At 36.3% G+C, this 24,237-nt stretch overlaps 1 protein-coding gene across 4 annotated transcripts in view; it reads right to left on the bottom strand.

Annotated features, from left to right (window-relative positions):
* RANBP17 (RAN binding protein 17) overlaps window positions 1-24,237 on the bottom strand; it is a 344,596-nt gene that overhangs the window by 70,169 nt on the left and 250,190 nt on the right. For all 4 annotated transcript variants that reach the window (XM_058545803.1, XM_058545811.1, XM_058545813.1 and 1 more), the window contains 3 exons: window positions 15,208-15,271; window positions 15,007-15,115; window positions 2,119-2,222 (listed from right to left, as the gene is read on the bottom strand). In XM_058545803.1, coding sequence (XP_058401786.1) covers window positions 2,119-2,222; window positions 15,007-15,115; window positions 15,208-15,271 — 277 coding nt within the window. The remainder of the gene's footprint in view (window positions 1-2,118; window positions 2,223-15,006; window positions 15,116-15,207; window positions 15,272-24,237) is intronic.

Below are 24,237 nucleotides of genomic sequence, written 5' to 3'. Positions count from 1 at the left end.
GAACAAAACAGAACTGTTTTTATCTCTAGTACTTGCAAAATGAAGTACCTGAAAGCACTTTTGCATATATTATTTATTCATCATGATAGAAAAACAGCCTTAACCTAATAAATTACATTTAAAAGCATTTAGTGCAAAAGTTTTGTTTATGATAAAGCAACAGATTTAGTTCTTTATCGGTAGCTTAAAGCACCAAGTTTTCTTTATACAAATTAGACAGATGGTGCTTACAGTAGAATTTACTAAAGGTCTGTCACAACAAATGCAGCCAAGCTGCATATTTAATCACTGCAGAATCTTGTCTACCTGCAGCTGCCAACTGCTAATCCAATTTCCCTGATAAATGTGGCAAGAGACACGATCAGCAATAAAGAGCATCTAACTCCATTTTCCTGCAGGGCGTCTTTTGATGAACATTTAGGACGGAAGCTCGGAGTGCACTGTGTGGCCTTGGTTCGTGGCAGCTGCATGCATTCTGAGGCACAGTTCTCAGGTTACTCACTTAATTCTGCCACTATCATTACGTTGCTATTGATCTCAGTAGCTGTTGCCTACACAGCATTACTCTAGATGAAGCTGAATCAGGCAGTTATCATGCATCAAACTTGCTCAAAAGCCTGGAGATTTCCCCTTAATTACTTGTGATTTTATTTGCAAATACCGTTAAAGTGTAATCAAGCAGTCACTTTCCAGGGTCGTTAAGAACTTGCTGGTTTAGGGATATATCACTGGAACTCCATTAAAAATGACTCTAGAAAAATGGTTTCTATCAAACTAGATGGGATTACATCAAAACGGGCTTGGAGGATAATGAAATCTTCAAATGAGACAAAAGTAATTTTTATAAAGATGATGTTTTTCAACCTCACTGCTTCTTTTTGATATTAAGGGCAGCAACAGCCACCTAAAGCTGCCAAGATTTTGTTGGTCATTAAAAATACTCGGAAGACATCTAAAAAATATAGTTAACCTGAGTACAAACTGCGGTGAGGAATTTCAGCAAGACTATAAACACAAAGAAAATCTCTAAGATCTTTTCTGGTTTTAAAATTTTATGACTATTGCATGCTGATAAACATTCATTTCAAAAACTATTTCAAATTAAAAGGAATAGTATTTGGCTAATTATTTTTTGGTAGAAGAATTACATTAAAATAATCATCAAAGGCCATCGTTTTTCTATTTGGCTTCTTACTGCTAATTTTTCTTTTGGTAGAGAGAAGAGGAGCCATGCAAAATGACGGTTAATATTTTCAACATATTTAAAATAACAATAAAATATGACTCAATCATCACCAACAAAGATGCCTACATTTTCTGGAGTACATTTATTAGTCTTTTAAAAATAATAATCAGTGTCAATCTATTTAATATAGCCCTGATACATTATAATTTCAGAAGACGCTATTCCTATTTAGCAGATCTTGTGCTTCCCATCCCCCACATTAAAATATGGGGCTGTTTTGTCACAAACAGCTTGCTATACTTAAGGATTTTACTAATAAAACATAATGTTGTCTTAGATAGTATGACTGTTGCCACAGCTGAACTGACTTGTCAAATCAATCCTAATATGGCTCCCACAGGCACATAAAAACCTTATTTAGCTATCAGTTATCCTAATCACTTTGTTCAGTTTAAGAAAGCAATACTTCAAGACCAGCTCCTATTTATACATATATGCCTAGCCATTTAATAAAGTCTTGATTTATATAAATTCTTGTTTAAAAAAATATTTAGAGATGTAGTGTTTTAGCATGTGTATGTTTGTGCATTCCTCCATATAAATATGTTGAAACATACAGTGCCGGGTAGATGAGGGAATAGGGATGTTTAAGGTGGTATACCCATGAGAAATGGTTTTTTAAAGATACTAACTGCTACAAGAGACAAATCTGTGTCATCTATACATAAACTGTCCAAAATCATTCATTGACCTCAAATTTGTATAAGAAACCAGAAAAGTACTCATATGAAAAGTACAACTCAAAGCACATGCAATTGGGAAAGCAAGGCCGATGAGGCACAGATCACACACAAACATGCAGAACCTTTCCTGGATCTAGATATCCTACAATGAACAAAATCGTCTTTCCTCATGTTTGGAAACAAACCCACCTTTACATCTTGTTGTTTAAAGTTGTTGTTGAATATTTGTAATACTGTTTCAAAAGAGACTGTAAGAGGCAGCATGAAATTCTCAAATTCGTCTTCATCTTCGCCTATTAGAAAAACAAAAGGGTCACCATGCTTTAAAATGCATGCTATTGTACATTAGCCTCAGCAGTGAGTGCTTCATTCAGGCTTCCTGAGAAGGGGTCAGACTGCATTCACATCCATGACACATTTTGTGATTTGGCTCATTGAATATTCTGGTGTTTTGCCTTCTCTTTTGCTCCAAATGAAATAGCAAAATTACTTACCAGCCATTTTTTTTCTGGCTCTTTATTGGATCAAACAGACTCATGCCCCAGGCTTCTTAGTCCTTCAGCTCTCAGGTCCCCCAGAGCTTCCCTAATGCCTCAAGGAAAGCCACTTTCAAAGCCTCAGAGACAAAGATCTTTTTTTCCCCTTCTCTTTAGGTGCCAAGGCCCTAAAGGGCTCAGACTCAGGTGCCCAGCTAGCTCTAAGTTATTATTCTCTTTTATTCATGTTCTTTTTTTTTTTTTATTAATTTGTTAAATAGATGGCAGGGAAACTTTTATCTGCCAAATAGGATGGGGTCTCTCATGGGTCATTTGGATTTTAAGTACATTCTCCATGGGTACACTTCCTCTTGGACTAAGCTTCCTTTCCTTTATAGAAAAGAGAGGAAAGAGACACTTTCTATTGTTTTTTCACTTTAAAGGCAGATTGAGTTTCCTCAAGGATTCTACCAAAACAGAATGTTCACTTTACACATGGATATGCACAACTGACAATTTATAGTATTCTTTTCCAAAGGAGTTTCTTTTTAAATGAGAAAGCTGATTCTCTCATTCATCCTACATCACAGGGAATTATGAGCTCAGTTTTACTAACGAAGAAACAGGCAGAGAAAGGTTAAATGTCTTGCTCAAGGTAGCATACTTAGTTGGAGGTGGAACTATATGGTCCAGACCTCCTGATTTTTATGCTATCAGTTTTTAAATAGAGCATTAGAGAGGAAACAAGATCTCAGAGAAGAGACCGGTGGTTTTCAAAGTTTGGTAGTTGACCTAGTAGCATCAGCATCACCTGGGAACTTGTTAGATGTAAATTCCTAGGTTCCACCTCAAATAAACTGAATCAGAAACTCTGGAAATGTGGCCTAGCAATTTTTTTTCCCTCCCCAAAGCCCCAGTACATGGTTGTATATCCTAGCTGTAAGTTCTTCTGTGAGCTGCCGCCACAACATGGCAACCAACAGACAGGTGGCGTGGTTCTGCAACTGGGAAATGAACCTGGGCTGCCAAAGTGGTGAGAGCGCTGAACTTTAACTACTAGGCCATCAGGGCTGGCTCAAGCAATTTTTGTTTTAAGAAGCCCTCCAGGTGACTCAGATGCAAGCAAATGTTTGAGAAACACTGTCCTATACATCATTCTACAGATAAGGAAACTGAGGTCCAAGGCCATACACACAGAAAGAAGATCAATGGCAGAATCAGGATCTTTTGACTCTTAAGGAGAGGCTGATCTGGCTGACTCTGATCTTTTTTGACTTCTCTTTTCCTTTTAACCTTACACACCCTGTTTCTGGAGTCCAACAGAATCAGAGACTTAGCTTTGTTCACACAGAGATGTCAAAAGGCCAATGAGTCTTTCCTGCTATGCTGTTCTAGACAAGGGTCAGGATCCCAAGTGAAGGGTAAGGCAGACCAAATTATAATCCCTGCTCTGTTAACTAGCTATGTCACCAAGTTATTCCTCTTAGATACACCCTCTGTCAAATGGTGATAACAGTAAGAGACCTTTACAGAAGCCACTCTTATTTTTCAAAGCTTAGGTCAGATGACAGCTTTCCCAGTGTCCGAGCTAAGCTCCCCTGCAAGTATTCTCTAAGGTCCCACTGCAAGTTTTCCCCCTTCTCCCTTTGGGTTTCCATAGCATTTTGTCTGACTCTCTACTATCTATGTATAGCATTGATCAGTCTGCCTTGAATGGCATACATTTAGGCATCTAGCTAATAATAAAACTAATAATACCGCCTAATCATTCCACCACCACTACCATTTGACAAGGGTTACTGATGAGATTAAATGAGATAAAATATATAGTGTATACGTAAATTATTAGATCTATCAGCCTACACTGATAGTCTCTTTGGCTCTGCTTCTGGAGAGCTGACACTGTACATCTTTGCGTTTCTCAGGAGAAACGCAAGGAGAATGATGTGGTCGAGGCTCTGAAACAAACAGACCCAGTGTCTGGCTCCACCACACACTATTTAACTCTGGATATTTACTAATCACTCTGAGTCTTAGTTTTCTCATCTACAAAATAAGGATATAAATACCTATCTTTGAGCGTTATTGTGAAGATTAAATGTTAACACATGAAAAACAGAAGATGCTTAACAGGAAATAGTAGTGGTAGTACTACTATTATAGTATTAGCACCTAGAACAGTGCCTGGACTATATTAGGAAAATACTGTATTTGGATGAAAAGTAGTTATTCAATAAAGGTGAATTTTAAAAACCCCTTACTTCTTAACATCTGATAGAGAATAATACAATAAGTAATTGAAATAAACATTATCAAATCCTTAAATAGTTAATATATATGTATGTTATATTTAAACTATGTAATTTTACTCTTCTAAGATAAAGTATTTTCTAAATGTGGAATTATTAATGAGAACAGTGATAATGATCACTGCAGGCAGATACAGTGTCCCGGAAAGAGTGGATGCTTTGAAAGTTCTAAGTTTGAATCCTGCCTCTGCTATTGTTGGCTGTCTGGCTTTGGATAAAGTCTCTTCACTCAGCTAAGCCTTAGTGTCCTCACCTGTAATTAAGAGACATAGTATTGACTTCATAAAGTTAGCTACGAGGATTAAACGACAAAACATCTGTAAACCCCCTTGCTCAGTGTCTGGCACTTAATAAATGACAACTATTAGCATTTTTGTTGTTTTGAGTTTAACATGGACTTGGAGAGGTGATTATGGTGATCAAATAAAGTGTAACCACAAAGTTGCCTGCTCAATACCTCTCCTTTGGAACAAAGCTTTCCCAAGGTAAGGATGTTTACTCAGAACAAAGACAAACTCAGGACTTGAACATTTCAATCCTTCACTTAATATACTGAGCTACAGATCAAAAAACTTCCTGATTCCATCTCTTTCCTCAATCAAATTTTGAGGCAAACAGGGAGATCAGAAGCACAAGAGAGGAGCCACCAAAATGTGCAGAGAGAAGTCAAGGAGCAAACACTAAAGACAGTAACACAAGCAGCAATTCTACTTAAATGTCACTTCCTCAGAGAGGCCTTCCCTGACCACTCTACATAAAACAGTACCACAACTGTGTGCCCCCGACCCTCACCCACTTTCAAACCCCATAAACTACTTTACTTTTCTTATGGGACTTATTATGACTGTCTACTAATTTACATATGTATTCACTTTCTTCCCTAGCAGAATGTAAGTTTCTTGGGGAAGGAAACTGCTCTGTTTTGTGGCTGTATCCCCAGTGCCTAGAATAGGGTTTGGCACTCAAGAAATATTTGTGTAGTGACGGAATAACAGTAGTTATTTCCTGAGTGCTTATTATGTGCAGGCAATGAATTTGGTACTTAATTTACTTAACACACACCTGTGTAGCTCTTACTATGTTCAAAGCATTGATGCAAGTCATTAATGGTCACAATTATTTCACTTGTGAACAGAGAGGCTCAAAGGAGTTAGGCACTCTGCCCCATATTGTCTGGCTAGTAAATGTCAGTAAACCAGGATCCCCACTTAGGTCTGCTTTACTCCCAAGCTCATGTTCTTCCCCCTATGTTTCTGATGAGGTGGAAGGTATCAGAGGTGGTGACTGAAGTCAGGGTCACAGAATCTTGAGTTGGAGCTGCATGGAGTTATAAGAGGGTGAAGAATAATCAGCTTGGTTCTGGTGAGGAGAAAGGAATTTCTCAACAATGATGTGAGTTTAAGGTAGGAAACTGTGAGATATTCGTGCATTATTCCTACAGAAATGTATATGTTTCAGTTAGCACTGCTCCTCTTTTACTGCAACATGATATGTTGTATCATCTAAGCTGGAAAACTATTCATTTTTGTTTACATCATACAAACGACTTTATACAACATCTATTAAAGATTTTTTCCTCATTTATATTACCCATAGAGGTATCATTTACTGTTTCTGATATGAAAGAAGAAAACAAGAGCTCACTCTCTTACTTCATATTCAAGTACGCAGTCATACAATTTGTATGCCAAATGTATATGTGATCATTTTATGAATAATAACTGAAGCTGCCAGTTTTTTTCCTAATAAGTCAAGGGCCCAGAAACCAGTATGATTTGAAGGTGAAGTGCCAATTTATAGACTAATATTTTCACTGGCATTAGGAAAAGTAAATATTAACACATTATAAGTTCTCAGTCATGCATAGATAAAAATGATAAATTCTTCAGCTTTTAGGTAAAACTCAAAGCTAACCCCCCCCCCACTGGATTCTGAGGTTCTGATTCAACAGAAAGTTATTCATTTTATGAGTTTCATTTTTTTTTTCTTCAGAGAAGTCACATTAAAATACAAATAGTAGCTCTTTTAGTAGGTTGGCTCTCAGATATTTTATTTGTAGGACACTTTGTTATTTTGTATAATTTAAAACCTCCAGTGGTAGGAATGTAAAATGGTGCAGCCAATATAATAGCATGGAGCCACTGTGGAAAACAGTTTGGCAGTTACTCAAAAAGTTAAACACAGAGTTGCCATTTGACCCAGCAATTTTACTCTCAGGTATATACCCAAGAGAGCTGAAAGCATATGTTCACACAAAAACTGATACATGAATGTTCATAGCAGCATTATCATAATAGCCAAAAGGTGCTAACAACCCAACTGTTCATCAACTGATAAATGGATAAACAAAATGTGGTATTATCCATATGATGGAATATTAGTCACCCATAAAAAGGAATAAAGTACTGATACACACTAAAATATGGATGAGCCTTGAAGATATTATGCTGCAGGAAGGAAGCCAGGCACAAAGAACACATACATGATTCCATTTATATTAAATGTCTAGAATGGGCAAATCCACAGGGACAGAAAGTAGATCAGTGGCTGCCAGGGACTGGGGGTAGGGATAATGAGGAATAACTACTTTAAGGTACAGGGTTTCTTTCTGGAGCAATGAAAATATTCTAGAATTAGATAATGGGGATGGTTGTACCACCTTGTGAATATTCTAAATATACTAAATACCACTGAATTGTATACTTTAAAAGGGTGACTTTTATGGTATGTGAATCTCAAAAACAAACAAACCCAAAAAACCACCACCAACAAAAATCTGGGTTTGCTTCTCTCACCTTTAAATGTATGCAGAACAGCGAAACTGCTCATTTCCTCAAATTCGAATGCAAACAGCAACTGGATTGGGGGGGGGGGGGTGGCGGCAAGGAGAAGCCAGTAATATAAATAATCATGGTAATAATAAATGATGGTAGCCGACAGTTACTCAGGATTTATTGTTTCATAAGTGTGTGAAATACTTTGGTATTAGTGATAGGTCAGTATGGTAGGCTGAATAATGGCCCCCCAAAGAGTCTACATCCTGATCCTTGGAATCTGAATATGTTAGGTTATAAGACAAACGGGAATTAAGGATGCTAATCAATTGACTTTAAACTAGAAGATTATTCAGGGTTATCCAAGTGGGTCCAATGTAGTCACAAAGGTCCTTGAAAGTGTTAGAGGGAAGCAGAAGGGGAAAACCAGAGAGAGAGAGTAGCATGAGAAGGAGCTGACCTGTTGTCCTAGAGAAAAGGGGCCATAAGCCAAGAAAAACAGGTAGCCTCAAAGCTGCAAAAGGCAAGGGAACACATTCTTCCTCAGAGGCCCCAGAAAGGAATGTTGCCCTGCTAACACCTTGATTTTAGTCCACTGAGAGCCATTTTGGACTTGTGATCTCCAGAACTGTCAAATAATAAATTTGTAATATTTTAGCCACTAAATTTGTGGTAATTTGTTACAGCAGTAATAGGAAACTAATATAGTCAGTAAAGGTCAGGTCTAATGCTATGAAGCTCTGTTCCAAACTAAGGAGAATTAAGAGGAGAGACAAACAAGGAGATACAGAGGCAGTGAGTAAAGCAAATAATCCATTTAAAACCAAGCACCAATGGGTAATCTGATAAGAGCCAGTGACTTTTGCAAGTCTAGGCCTTCATCATCTGCTGTTCCCCAGTGCTTCATTAGGATAGCACTTCTAAAGTTCTATTAGAATAAGCCTTGAGAAATGTGCTTAGCTAGATCTCTCAAACTTGGGCCAGAATTTGGTTTTCATTTCAGTCTCCCTCTAAATTACCTGGGAGTTCTAGCTGGCTTTGAAACGACTTATGGCTTCAGGCAGGGCAGGATGTTTTAGTATCTGTTAGGAAGTATCATCAACTCTTGCTTCTATAGGAAAATAATAGCCCAATACTGAAGGCAGAGTAGCTGCATGAAAGGTAATGAACTTGCCTCATTTTGAGGTCCCAGTGTCAGGCAGTGCCCTTAACAGTGCATTCAATTAATTAATATATACTGAACACTTGTTCTGGGATAGGAATTGTTCCAGGCCCTTTCACATGTCTTTATCTTATTTAAACCACATGACAACTTTTCAAGGTAGACATCTCCATTTAATAGATGAGAAAATTGAGGCTCCCTTTAATTCCTCTCCCTAGGGAACCAGAATGTTTAGTTTCCAGAAGACAAGTACACTGCCCCAAGCCTGCAGACTATTGTACTCCTTTTCTAAGAAACCTACCCTACAAGTTTCATCCCTGAAGCATCTCATTCCCTGGGGTGCTCTGGACTCTCTACCCTCAAAACCAGGTAAGTTATTAAAACTGGATCTGGACTTAATGGGCTGCTTTCTGCCTACAGGGCCAGCTAATTAGTCTTAATTATCTCATTATAGATTCTAAGTATTTCCAGCTGCTTCTTTACCCCTTATTGCCCACTCCTCCCTCCCCACAAATGTCTCTTGTCCAGATAGTCTCTGCCAAGTCATGGACACAGGTGATATATTAGATGTATTCTTCCTATCTGTCAGAACACTAGCTATTTCTGATCAAGCTCCTCACTTGCTAAATCCTCCTGGGATATCTACTTCTGTGTTCCTTTATCCATGAGAATAAATATGCTTTGGCCAATAATTAGACGTAAGGAAAATTTTAAAAACTACATTTGACTTTCATTGACCATAGAACTGTAATATACCTATATAGGGCAAATAATAAATATGAACCTGTTTATTTGACAGAAGCTTGGAAAGTAATCCCTTCTCTCTTCTCTTCACTGCCCCCAACCCTCAAATCAATCATTCAGTCCAAATAGTTAATAAAGAAGAAAAAGTTACATTTCCTAATTGATTGAGAATGTGAAAGGTGAAGTAACAGCTTAGCAAAAGTGAATGAGAAGGTGTGCACAGTCAGAGGGCTACAAGTTATATAACTGATCTTGGGCAAGTCATTTAATCTCTCTGTACGTCACCTTTCTAACAGATAAACAATGCGATAATACCTATTTCTTGCGGGCTGTTGTGAGAATCAAATAGGATAATGTATGTGAAAGTCATGTGCAAACTACAAATTTATAAACAAATTTTAGTTATTAATAAAGAAAAGTTTCCTTCCCCTGTGTATTTTTACTTCTATCTTTAGTAGCTATTTCTAGAATACACTTTCCTTTTTATTCAAGTCATTTACTTGTTATTTAAAATTTCTCAAATTTAAGTTAGAGGTGCCAATTTTCAGGTGCCAATTATCTGTTATAAGCCACAAGGGTAGATGGATACTATGCTACCCTCATCCCTAAAGACAGAACTATCTCATAGTGTCTGTAAACACCATTTTAATATTAGTATCCCCATGGGCTGGCCCCGTGGCTTAGCGGTTAAGTGCGTGCCCTCCGCTGCTGGCGGCCCGGGTTCGGATCCCAGGCGCGCATTGACTCAGGCGCGCATTGACTCACGGCTTCTCCGGCCATGCTGAGGCCGCGTCCCACATACATCAACTAGAAGGATGTGCAACTATGACATACGACTATCTACTGGGGCTTTGGGGGAGAAAATAAATAAATAAAAATTAAAAAAAAAAATATTAGTATCCCCATAATCATTAAAAAAATGACTGCTTCTTAGAGTTTGAACATCTGAGGAAAGCACTGCTCACTCAGATCCTATCAACATGCTTCTCATCCGAGCAGTTCAAGATAAGGTGCAACCATAAAATGTCGAAGGAAAACCAAGTGTTAGTGACACTGCGCAATTCTAAATTTGTGGTTGGTAAAAACTTAATCTGCAAATAATAATATTTAATTCTCCATAAAACAAAAAAGCCTCATTGTAGTTCTTTCCACACTTCCCCTCTCCAATATTTGTCAATTGAATTCATCTCTATTCAAATTAAACAAAATACAAGGTTTTTATTTATTCAAGTATTTTATACTGAACAGCTCCCTGGAGGTTCTCCATTTACTGGCTTGGGTAATACTATCTTTCTTTTAGTTTATTAGATTGACAAAGTTAATTTAAAAATAACCTAGGGAACTTTAAGTGATTCTTGGAAGGGCTAACATGCATGCACATATGGTTGGTCACACATTTTCTTTTGCATGTATGCTATCTTGTGAAGGGAGTTTTTGCATTATTTTTTATAATTTCTTAGAATACAAAAAAATACATTGTCAACATGAAACATCATCATTCTCATGATGAAATGCTTTCAATTCTATTCTTTATACAAGTGAACATTTTGTTTAGTTCAGCCAAGGAACAATTTGATAAAGTGCTACAACTGTTTATTGCCAAAAAACCCCCCATTTTTATCTGAAATACAACCTCAGGCACATAGCATCTAATTAAATTCATACAAAGTACAAATTATTGAGTAGAAACCAAAATGCATTTCAAAGTAAGTACCAATTAATGTGACACCCAACTTCTTTCCCCTTTTCTAATCACTCCAATGTGCACGGCTTATATACAAAACATATTTAATTTATTTTCTAGGATTCAATTAGAATATGTTTTATATTTCAATCCAAGAATCACCTCCAGTGCTTTGCAAGCAGGTTGGTTAGGTGTTTTTTTCTATTTAATCTTACTCCCACCCCCCCAAAAAAAATCAGTGATATAAAAAGTTCCTCTTCAAATTCTTCTTCGTTTGAGAAGAATTCTCATTACCTAATATTTTTATCTCTTTCATTTAATACATGGATCTGTGCTTCTTTTGACAACAGCACTCTCTTTTTTCCGTTTCCATGACAGTGAACGTACAATAGAAAACTATAAAGCCATATATACAGGCATTCTGACAGCAACGTTCCAGTCACCCTAGTTTGTGAGACAAGGCTTCAAATAATAAAACTGCATTCAACAACACTCAACAAATGATCATCTATAAAGTAATAACACTTTGAACAGAGAGCAACAAGCGACTAAAGAGCATAAGAGTGGTCAAGTGTAGCTAATCACTTGTGAAAGTAATCAGCTACTCTATTTGTTTTGTCTTGGAGAGGCCTATGATCAAAGCCACTCCCAAAGAGAACCTAGCAGGAAGAGCTGATTCCAGGAGCCATGATGATGGCATCTTGGTTACAGTACACTTTCATTCACCAAATATTCACTGAGCACCTACAATGTAGAGATGCTGCGATTGGTGCTAGAAAACATGAAAAAGGCAAAGTCCATACCCTGAAGGAGCTCAACATATTTTGGGAAGAAGAGCAACTCTGGTTCTTAAGGGAAAGGAGCTCCAGTAATACATACCACAGATCATCACGTGATACTTATAATATACATTTAATTATTTCAAAAAGTGAAAAACGCTGATAAATAAGGAAAGAGTTTCTTTTCAAACAATGTAAAAGTTCCATCAGTGTAGCTGCCATTGTTTTTAATTTTATCTATACTCATATTCAATTTACTTATATTGAGCACCTATCATGCACAAGGCACTTCCACATAGCCTGTCTTCAGATACCTTTCTCCCAAGGTATCTAAAAAGTGCTTGCAATGTAACAGATACCTTGAACTAAAAAATATTAATTTATACTTTATATTGTTATGGGTTAAATATTTCAAAGGAATCTAATCCTGGGAAACCTAATAAAATCCTATTAGTTATTCAAATTTATATATTTTTACTTCAGTTTCTCACAGTTACATTAAGCAATGCTAAATAAAAGCAGTCATCAAAAAGGCAGTGTGCAATGCAGGGTCTTTCTGGGCATCATCATGACGATCATTATCAATGCAATGATAAGCGCAGTAGCGCTGTCCATACTGATAGTGCTATCCTGTTGTTTAACCTACCACAGATTTATGAGGGTTCTTTTGTCTATGATGACCAGATGAAAAAGGATCTTGACCCATTCCACTTCCAGGTCCTGAGGATGTGCATGACATGGACCTACTTCTAGGAAAGCTCCTCAAGCCAGTTCTCTTTAACTTTGGTCTCCCCATCTCTTTCACTCTGACAGGGTCATTAAAAGAGCATTTTTAAGGCTTAGGAAATAAGTCTAGACAAGGGTTTCATGGTCTTCTTTAATGCTTGGACAACTGGGAAAGCAAGAGAGCAAGCTCCTGGAGGATAGGGGCCAGTATGGCTGACAGGTCTTTGTCTTGCCCTCAGAGCGCAGCACAGTGTGCTCTCTAAATGATTATTGAAGACAATAACAAAGAGTCTGGGATGCTCCTCTTCTCTCCAAGGCAGCAGCCAAGAGGTAATACAGGCCAGTCTGCAGTATACACGGCTGTCACTCAGTTAGATCTCCCACTTGCCCAAGGTAGCAGATGATTGGGTTTTTGCATGTCTGGTTTACATTCTTCAAATATTTATAGACAGTTCTCTTTGCCTCAAGCCTTCGTTGTCACTTAGCCAAGTTATACATACATGGTTCTTTTAATCTTTCCTTAGAAATCAATCCTGCTAAGCTCCTTAATCATTCTAGTTTTATTTCTCTCAACTTTTGACTGTTTGTCTTTCTGGTAATTTATTCTGTTGAAACTGCATGAAAATAATATAGATGTGAAGGAGAGAGGCATTTAGCCAACTTTCCATTAAAAGGTTCAATGCCTTTTAAGTGCAAAATAAAATTATTTATCCTTTTTCCTTTTGTATGATCACATTTTTTAAAAATTCATATTTAAGTTGATGGATCAATCAATACATTGCAAGAGAAAGGAAGAAAAAAAGTATCATAAGTATTATATTCTCTAAGGATGATATCGTCATTGATTGAACTCTCATGTGTCTAAACTGATTAATTTAATCTGCAGTATTCAAATATGCCGGAAAATGGGAATCCAGAGTAACATGGTCACCACAGAGAGGCTTATGTGCCCATTCTAATGTACTGACTACCTGTGGATACTTCTGGCTCAGTTTGGCTTTTCAATGAAAGAAAATTTAAAAACAACTAAATTTTTCCCATGATAAAAGCAATACATTAAAGAAAATTACAAATAATCAGAAATGAGGAAAAGTTACCTATATTCCACTACCCAAAGACAACATTTAACATTTTTGAAGAATTTCATTTGTCCTTTATTTATTTATGAGGAAGATTAGCCTGAGCTAACATCCGTTGCCAATCCTCCTCTTTTTGCTGAGGAAGATTGGCCCTGGGCTAACATCTCTGCCCACTTTCCTCTACTTTATATGGGATGCCGCCACAGCATAGCTTGATAAGTGGTGCGTTGGTCTGCGTCTGGGATCCAAACCTGCAAACCCCAGGCCGCCAAAGGGGAGTGCGCGAACTTAACTGCTACGCCATGGGGCCGGCCCCTCATTTGTCTGTTTTTAATGCATTGTCCACACCCCCCATAGACATGCCTGTACTGTTTGCACAGTTTAACACTTTGCTATTTTTTTGGTGAGGAAGATGAGCCCTGAGCTAACATCCGTTGCCAATCCTCCTCTTTTTGCTGAGGAAGCTTGGCCCTGGGCTGACGTCCATGCCCATCTTCCTCTACTTTATATGTGGGACACCTGCCACAGCATGGTTTGATAAGCAGTGTGCCGGTTTGTGCCTGAGATCTGAACCCGTGAACCCTGGCCTGCCGAAGCAGAGCACGCGAACTTAATCACTTTGCCGCTGGCCGGCCCCTAACACCTTGCTTTTTAACTTAAAATTATAACATAAAATTTCATGTACTGCATTGTCTTCAAATCATAATTTTTTGGGGGGGAGGGGGGTGAGGAAGATTTGCCCTGAGCTAACATCTGTGCCAATCTTCCTCTATTTTGTATGTCGGTTGCCGCCACAGCATGGCTGACAAGTGGTGTAGGTCTGTGCCTGGGCCGCAAACCCAGGCCACCAAAGTGGAGTGTGCCGAACTTAACCACTACGCCATGGGGCCGGCCCCTCAAATCATAATTTTTAACGACTACAGACTATTTCATCAAGTAGCTGGATGTGCCATAATTTTATAATTCCCTATTGCTGAACATTTACATTGTTTCTCTTTTTTCTCTAGATTAAATGTCATTACAAAGAAAATCTTTGTGTGTAAAGCTTTTCTGTATTTAGATTCGTAGCAGTAAAATTAATAGATCAAAAGATATCCAGAAAATAAATTTTGAGGTAAAGAATTAATGCAAGTAGTACTTGAAGTGAAAAAAACCATCTTAAGTACAGAGATTTCTTTTGGCTCTGATGCTAACAAGTGAATGCTCAAATCTTAGAAAGTTGTACAAAACTGTCAAAGATGGAAAATTCTAAGTTAAATGTGCTACTCATTAGTATTCCACTTCTTTATTCACACAAGTATATCATTGATCCCTTATTAATTAAGCTTAAATTCTTAATCTTACCTAGCTCTACCATCAGAAGTCGAGTGAGGGCTGTGTAGAAGGTTGTTCGGCACCTGAAGTCAGTGAGACTGTAACTGTCACTGATGCCAAGAAAGGGGAAGTGTTCACTCTGATGAAAGCAAAAAAGCATCCAAAGTTACTAATGCTTTACCTAAACTACCTGGAAAATTCTAGTCATTAATTAAAGGAAATAAAACTTACCGTGTGATTTTTTAGCATGAATTTCACAGCATCTATCTTCACAAGTTTTTTTAAAAGGATATAGGTAATAGAAGTTAAGGAATCTGGGGAAATGTAACTGTCTTATCAATATGTAATAAATCACAAAATAACACTGAACTATAACAGCATCAATTTCTATTTATGAAGAATAAATATTATTTCTTAAGAGTATTCCTATAGAAATGTCTTTCATTAAGAATGATAATCCATTATTAACCAATGCAATTACTTTTCCTATCTTATACATATTCTAGTTATAGAAAGGAAGAATGAATTTTATAATTAAGACAAAAATTTCTTTACTATTAAAGCCTTTATAGTGGAAAATTAAAACTGACCCTTTTTACATTTTGGGCGTAACTTGAGAACTTCTTTTCACTTAATATTACTTCATAATAAAATAATTATGAAAGACTCATAATAGGCTATCAAGAAAGAGAAAATTATTCAATTCTAAGAAACAATGAGCTCAGTTACTAGAAACCTAAGGAAATTTTGCTTTAGATGAAGATCAGAATATAATTAAGAGGATGTAGCAGATTGCATGTCATCAAGCATTGAAGGACAGGCTTAAAGGATCTAATAATTCTCAAGTACCTACTAGGTACAAGGCATTTTATATTTGTTAACTTACCTAATCTCCACAATTACACTGTTAAATATTATTTATTATTTCTAATCCATAGATAAGAAAACAGAAGCTCACAGAAATTAAGTTACTTGCCCAAGATTACACAGCTATGGATTGATAGTGCTGAGATTTGAACTGAGGTTTGACTCCAAAGACCATGTTCTTTCTCCTGTGCCACATTATCACCTGAACAGTTCAACTCAAAATGAGAATAAAGTTGAGAAATCATAAACATGCTTACAAGGCCTAAATAATTTCTGGTTAATATTGTCATTAGAGAAGGGCTGATGTGGGCTCTAAGAACATCTATTCAGTATACAAACACCCTCTTCTCTTACTTTACACTAGTCATGTGTTTCTACGAGCTACGGCATCTCTTGGCTATTCCCTACATACTTACTTTTGCCTTTCTTGCAAGCTATAATAATCTTATATAACTCCATTCACGTTCCAACGAAAACACTGGCTCCTTTCCTCCACATCATCTCCAAATATAGAACTCTATATATTGCCTCTGTACAAGGGCACTGATAAGCCTAATTCTAAATTTTAGTCACTCAGGCGTGGGTGCAAAAGAGCAGAGAACACATTGGAACATGAGTCAGGAAACCTGGGCTTTCGGCTTGACTACATCATTCAATCAGCTGGCTGAGTCTTGAGTTCCATACTCAGCCACGCTGAGCCTTAGTTTCACTCTCCACAAATGAGGATGAAACCTATACCCAAGCTATCTTACAGGATTGTTGTGAGGATCAGATGCCAAGTATAAATCAGGGAGGAAGACACAGAGATGCAGAGAATTAACATTTACAGAAAGTTTACCACTTGCAAGGTAATTCTCACAATCCCATGAGATAGGTAGTATCACTTCTATTTTTCAGATGAGGAAACAAACTCAAAAAAATTAAACAAAACTTTCCAAAAGACAATCAATTAGTATGATTTAGATTCAAGTCCCTCTAACTCTAAAGCGACCACTCCAGTTGCACATTAAGCATGTATATTTGGCTCACCTCCATATTAGACTGTAAACTTTCTAAGGATGGGGGCCGCATCTATGCGTTTTCCTCAGTACACTGCTCTCAGTGGGAGCTCAATGCACTGACTGTTTCTGGCAGGCTGAAGGTAGCAGAGATCAGGGCTGATAGGCAGCAGGTCTTTCCCTGCCTACAAATCTGCAGATTTGATGATTTTTCCCAGCGTACATCACTGAGCAGAAGAACTGCCACTCAAACTTCACCCAGTTAAACAGGGGTAGGGATCAATAAACTAAGAAATATCTTAAGTAATTACCAAATACAATTCTCTTAGAATTGCAAAGTTAAAAGTGACAGGGTCTAAAGGTAATAAGAATGCTGCCATTAATAGGAATCCTCCTGTCAGTACTGCTAATAAACAGCAAGTCATGTTTTGACAATAGAATATTTATGATAGCAATAAACAGAACATTCACAGGAAGAATCTCATCTGCCAAAGACACATTTTCTGCAGAACTGCATCTCTGCACTCTGTACCAAGTCCAGCCTCACTGCCTTTTAATTACATTCTAAAGAAAAAATGATTAAGAATGAATTTTTACCTTTTTCAATAAAGAAAAAAATGAGGGTTCATTTGAATATTTATATTCCCTTACAGGAATTCAATTCAAAGCTAGTTACGGCCCTTAAGAGGGTCCGTAATGTTTAAAAGAAAAAAGGCAAATGTAGAAATCATCTTTATGATCTTTACACTTTCATCTTATTCTTCTCTAAGAGACTAGGTTTCTTATAAGGTGTGCCATTTTAGTTGGGTGGCAGTACTAGGTTAGATTTCAGAACAGGTCATAACAGTAAATGTGGTAATGGTGGTTAATGGTCAACAGCAACAGTAGTATGAGTCTAGAGTAGTAAGTAAGAGCATTTAGTAAAGGTCGTACATGGAACATATAAATGGTAGAGCCAAGATTCTAATCTGGGTCTGTGTGACTCTGAAATATAAGCTCTTTTCACTAGGTTTCATCATATCCATTTGATTTTGGATATAGAGCCAGTGATTCTACAGAGATCACTAGCTTCTTGAGATATAACTGAAACTGAAACTAGGACCCAGAAGAAATAGGGAAACTGTTCTTTTAGGAGAGACCAATTCATTAATGAGCCTTCATCACATCCAGGACTGAGCAAACTCCATAGCCTGGCTGATATTAACTCACTAAACAAAATTCTCAGAAAATTCCTGTCTGTATCCATGTGGTTATGAAAACACTGAGGAAGGTGAAGATGGTCTTATTGATAACTAGCATGACAAATGGAGAAAGGCAAGAAAAAGTTGAAAGAATGGTATATCTTACAGCTGTTTGAAAATCTATATCCTTTGAAGAAGAGGATAACTAAATTGAGAATGAACTGGTTTCTTAAGTTATAGGAGCACCACACACTTTAGAAGCTGACAGGCACAGAAGCATCAAGTATGACTTCAATGCACAGTATCAAGCCTTTACTGAGTATCTACCATATTTCATCAAACCTAAAACACCACTGATTATAAAAAACATCATTATTTAAGTGCTACTAAGAAAGAAAAAGTGTTTTAAAATACCATAAATGGTAAGACATATCTTATTTATAGAAGTGTTAAAATGTGAAGAAATTTCTGTTTTAGAATCAAAGGAATAGTGTATTAGATATATGATATTCACTAAGCACAAAAGGGTAGATGATGGTACTGATCTTATTTAAAAGCCATACATGTTTACAAATAGTTTTTGCAGATAGAATTAGATCCTGATGATGGAAGAAAGTTCACAGAAGAGAAAATTACATGTTGGAAATTACTATAGATAGGTGATAGATACAAAGTATCATTACTGAAATATTAGTTTAGTTATTTCAAAAGTAGGATTATGCTCATGAACCCTACTAGACTAAAAAATCCAAATAGGTATAACTAAAAAGAAGCATCTTAAGGGATACTAAGAATTACTTACAAGGAATAGGAGTTAAGGCTTAGTCACTCAATAAGAGGGGTTAATAGTGTGCTCAAATGTCCCCTATGTGAAGTTTTGAAACCAGAGAGGAAAGAAAAAAAGAGTCCTAACCTCTAATAACTTACAACCTCATAGGACAGAGGACTAGCCAATACTAAGCTATATTATATTCATCCCCAGATATATAGATAAGAACTAGGTATTCAGAAACATTAAGAAAAACAGATGATAGCAACAAAAAGGAAGAAAATTAGTATTTAGTGAGCACCTACTATGTGACAGAGTCAGTAAGTACTAGGTGCTTTATTATTGTTAGATACATAGATATATTGTTACATATTTATTATTTTATTTAATCCTTACCAAATCCTAAGAGATAGATAATATTCCCTTTCTACAGATAAAGAAACTGAGGCTCAGAGAAATTAAATGACTTGTTCGTGTTTTTTCAGTTAACGCAGTAACTAAGGATTATAACTATTTTAGGATGGCTTTACTAAGTCTCTAGCAAGACTTGAAAATTGAAGAGAGACCTAATTAGGAGTTACAATGGGTCAAATAAGGAGAATAGCATACGTGGTGATTCAGTGAAAGATAATGAAGGGTGTCAAGGGGAAGGTAAAATAAATTTCCTTGGCCCAAGTATAAAGTACAAATTGTGGTTGAGTGGTGGATAAGGAAATTAGTTATGGGAACTCAATAAGTCAAGTACGCTTAAAGGACTCACGTTCAAATCAATAAGTTCATTTTGACCTGAGAAGCAAGTGGAAGTGATTCCGGGCTTTTGAGAAGAGAAATTATCAGATCAAAACAACACTCGAGGAAGATAAAATTGTGAAGCAACAATCTAAAGAACTGAGTGAAGGTCTGAATAAGTGGGCTATAGAAGAGGAGTTGAGAGGATTCTCAGACTTTATTCTAGAATAAAAACAAACAAACAGAGCAGATAAATTATAAGATGACTTTTCCATGGATGACAGAGACAGAAAACAAAGAAATAAATCAACATTTCTTTTGATGAGAAATGTTAATAGAAGTATGCCTGAGGGATGTATGCTGAAACTAGTTTTATTTAACATTCTCAAAACCATCTGGAGATGGTGGAATTCACTGAAATAAAGCAATATATTTTAATACTGTTTCACAAAAGCAGAATTACTACTGTTTGTTACCAAATATTTTCTTAGAGACATTATCCAACTTCATTTCCATCGTTCACCCTTATTTCATTCTAGACCACCCTTATTTCATCTCTCATCCTCTACTCTTTTCTGACCCCACCTCATTCAGGATTCACACCTTAGTGGTGGGAAGATCAGTGACAGGGCGAGGCTGTCTGGTTTGCACATTACTTGTATACTTAATGGTTTATGTATAAGCTATGTCTACATGACCTTGAATAAAAAAGAGCTCCCTCAAAGCCACCATATCAAAAGGTCATATACCCACATTATTTTTAACATGCAGATTTTCAGAAAATTAGTATGTAATTTATTTGAGTTAAATTTAAAAAAAGAAAAAGAAAATATGTTGATAAAACAATGGGCTTGGAGCTCTTAGGAGAAATATAGGAAAGGAAGTCTGGAATCAGGATCCATTCTGTTAGAATTTAAAATCTGTGAGGGCAGAGTCTGTGTCTCATTTGTCCTTTTGCTCAGTACTTAGCAAATGCTTAATTAATATTTGCTGAATTGAAAAAGGCCAGTAAGATAAAGTAAATCATTAAGATGAGTATGGAATTGAATTTAAAGATCACTATTTTGTTCTTACTCAATGTTAAATCTAAATAAGGATGCAGTTCTGGTTATTGCACTTAAACAAAAAAAAGACAAATGAAGCTGGAAGAGGTTTGGGGGTGAAAAATAAAATCATCATGGTGATCAAGTAGCTTGAACAGGAAATAGACTCCCTGACTTGCAAAAACAAAGACAACTGAATTAAACTAATAGATAATTAGATTTACAATGGATGTAGATAGGAATTATAGTCACCAAATCCTGGTGTCCAGGAACTAAGGAGATGGTCTCAAAGTCTTAGAGAGAGTTAGTCTGAAGCCAAAAGGAAGAAATTATTTCTTTAACAGATAACCCGGGCCAGCTTCACAGCCTGTGTTTTTTTTTTTTTTTTTTTTTTGTGAAAAAGATCAGCCCTGAGCTAACATCCGTGCCGATCCTCCTCTTTTTGCTGAGGAAGACCGGCTCTGAGCTAACATCTATTGCCAATCCTCCTCCTTTCTTTTCCCTTTTTCTCCCCAAAGCCCCAGTAGATAGTTGTATGTCATAGTTGCACATCTTTCTAGTTGCTGTATGTGGGACGTGGCCTCAGCATGGCCGGAGAAGCAGTGCGTTGGTGCGCGCCTAGATCCGAACCCAGGTCACCAGTAGCGCAGTGCGTGCACTTAACTGCTAAGCCACGGGGCCGGCCCCCACACAGCCTGTGCTTAAAAGGGCTTGTGCTCAGTGCAATGCCCTACTGTTGAGGTCTTGAGATTCTTAATAATTTATGAACAAGACACCCCACATTTTCATTTTGTACTGGGCCCCACAATACAATAACATGGTGAAGTTATTAATCCTAAGAATTGTTGAAGCTAACGTTATCAATAGGGTAAAAACAAGTTTGGGTAATTCATGAATTAATGTAGAACTGTTTTATGGGGTCTGTTTTTAAAAAGATAAAGATATTTTGGGTTTCCTCAAACCTTTGAGGATGATGTAATAAGGGCAACTACCAACAGAGGGCCTAACAGAAAATAAAATTTCCTTTCTCATTATTATCTATCTGAAACCCAAAGTGAGACATGTTACTGCTGTAAATTTGAATAAATAATAAATTGCAGTAAAAATATTGATCAATTGTTTTTCAAAAGAGGAAAACTTGAAATAATGACTAATAAACACAATTTTGGATGAAATGTAACACACTCCTCCTTCTTTCTCAGCATTTAAAATAAGAAAGTTTGTTTGATTGCTCTGTACGATCTTTATTCTCTCTCCAGTTTTCTCAGCAGCTTTCTTGCTCTAATCACTTGAACAATCTCACCCCTTTCCCAGTTAGAGTGGAACGAGAATTTATGACTAGAAAACATTTCAAAGTGGGAGAAGGATCCTTAAGTATTAAACCTGACTCTGGAGGGCTGCCCCAGGACAGAATCATTTCAACTCTGTGCATGTTATAAAAAGCTATTTAGAATCTGGAATTCTTGAAATTTAGTTTTGGAAATTTAAAGAGTATATTAAAAAGTTACTCAGATGTATTTGCTAAATGTATTATATATGCCCCCTGTAATGAATCTGACGGGAAAACATAAACTTTCTCTCAAAAAAGCCGCTGGATTTTAAAATTACAATAGGTCTTACCAATGTGGAAAGCTTCAAATTTGGGAAACAGAAACCTTGGGGTAAAATGCAACAGGTTCTCCAGTTAAAATCCGGGGGCTTAACATAATGGCAGCATCCTCACACACATTATTATTTAGGGAAGTAGACTCTCTCTAGAAACGTCAAGTCTGCCTTTTCCTAGGGAAGACAAAGTCCTACGGAGAAGTATCTGTGGGAGAAGTTCCTGACTTTTCTATTTAGGAAATCCAGTTCTATTTTCTAATTATCTTATAGCAGAAGTTCTCAAAGTTTGGTCCCTGAGCCACCAGCATCACCTGAGACTTGCTGAAAATGCAAATTCTCCAGGCCTCAGTCTAATACCTCCTAAAACATAAACTGTGAGGGCGGGGCCCAGCAATTTGTATTTTAACAAGCACTCCAGTGATTCTGATGATCACTAAACTTTGAGACTACTGCCTTAAGGCAAGTAAACACGAGGCTTTTTAGTACTTCCTAAAAATGAGGATCTTTTGTGATTTCAGTTTCCAAACAATTGATCAGATACAAGAATACCAAAGTTCAGAGATGGGCTTTGAGCACCATAAACACTGAGTAAGATTCACTCTGAAGAAGATAAAAACAGAAAAAACAAAACAAAAAGTATCTGAAGATATGCATTATAAAGTAATAGCAAACATTTAAAAAGTTTACAGTAAGATAATATGCTTTTCATTTATTTGCTACTAATGTTTTAAACACAAATATTCTGAATATTAATATATAAACAGTTTTCCATTAAGAGGGGCCAACTGGTGATGATTTTTATCTTGTATAACTGTTTCTATTGCTGAAGAGTGCCATCTTATTTTTAACACAGAAATAATGTATTGCTTTAAAATCAGGATTTAAAAACACATTACAATAAAGAAATGGATTGGAAACAACAAAACATGCACTAGGTAACCAGCAACTGCACTGAAATAGATACACCACTCACATATTCCATTATGTAAATGAATTCAAAGATATTTCATGACTGATCAGCTAGAAGGGACATAATGATTTATAATTCAAATAACTGAGCACTGAAATCAAATTGAGCTAATATATATTTCTAAATATGCAAACCTGAAATAATTGTTAAAAAATATAAATCAATGTACTCAAGTTGAAATCATTCGTATCCCTTGGTTTAAAATGTTATAGCTTTTAAACTTTTATTTAATAAGTTTTCTGAAAATATGATTTTTTATTAACTTCAAGAAGTGCTCAAAAGCAATAAACAGCTTGAAAAAGAAAAGGTTATAATTTGAGGATTAAAGAATACATAAGAGAAATAAGGTGATAGGAAAAGGATCTTAAATAGCAGAAACAAATAAATTAGGCATTATGTAAAGTATACTAAAAAGAATACAAATCAAATTACTTTTATATTAGATTTCAATTTCAATCTAAAAAAAAGGGTAAATCTAAACAATAGATATGTGCTATAAAATAACATAGGCTTCTTTCCAGATAATATGCTCTCAAAGTAATTCATTGTGAAAAGGCCAGAGTTTGCAATACTAGGAAGTACTTATAAACCACTTCATATGTTAGAAATAAAGAGTATTTCAGCATTATTATTAAAAAAAAATACAGGTTGAATTTTTTTTTTTAATAATAAAAAATACATATCTTAAAAAACCAAAATGACCACTGGAATTGGGTTGTACATCACTTTCCAGTAAAAAGGAAAAACAGCCTGGACAGGTGTAATTTATCATTTTTCTGATTTAATATCAAAGAAATATATTAAAATAATAAAAAGAATCCTGAAATCCTCAAAATTTGTAGTGATAAATAGCCCTCCCTGTCTTTATTGCATTATACCTACTAACAGAAATATTGCATGGTGGATTTTGCCAGACAAGGACGATTATTTTCCAATAAAAAGTTGCATATTAAATTCCAGCACAAAAGTGGGTGTCTAATACTTTGGAAATCTTTTATGGTTTGCCAAGGAACACAATTTTAAACTTAACTAATACAAACATATTCCTGGAGTGAACCTACATTTAAGATTTCCATCCAGTGCCACCCGTTTTCAGAAT

This window comes from Diceros bicornis, chromosome 1 (genome assembly GCF_020826845.1).
Source record: "Diceros bicornis minor isolate mBicDic1 chromosome 1, mDicBic1.mat.cur, whole genome shotgun sequence".
Lineage (NCBI taxonomy): Eukaryota > Metazoa > Chordata > Mammalia > Perissodactyla > Rhinocerotidae > Diceros > Diceros bicornis.
The sequence above is the reverse complement of the archived record's forward strand: the minus strand, read 5'-3'. Positions and strand labels throughout refer to the sequence as shown.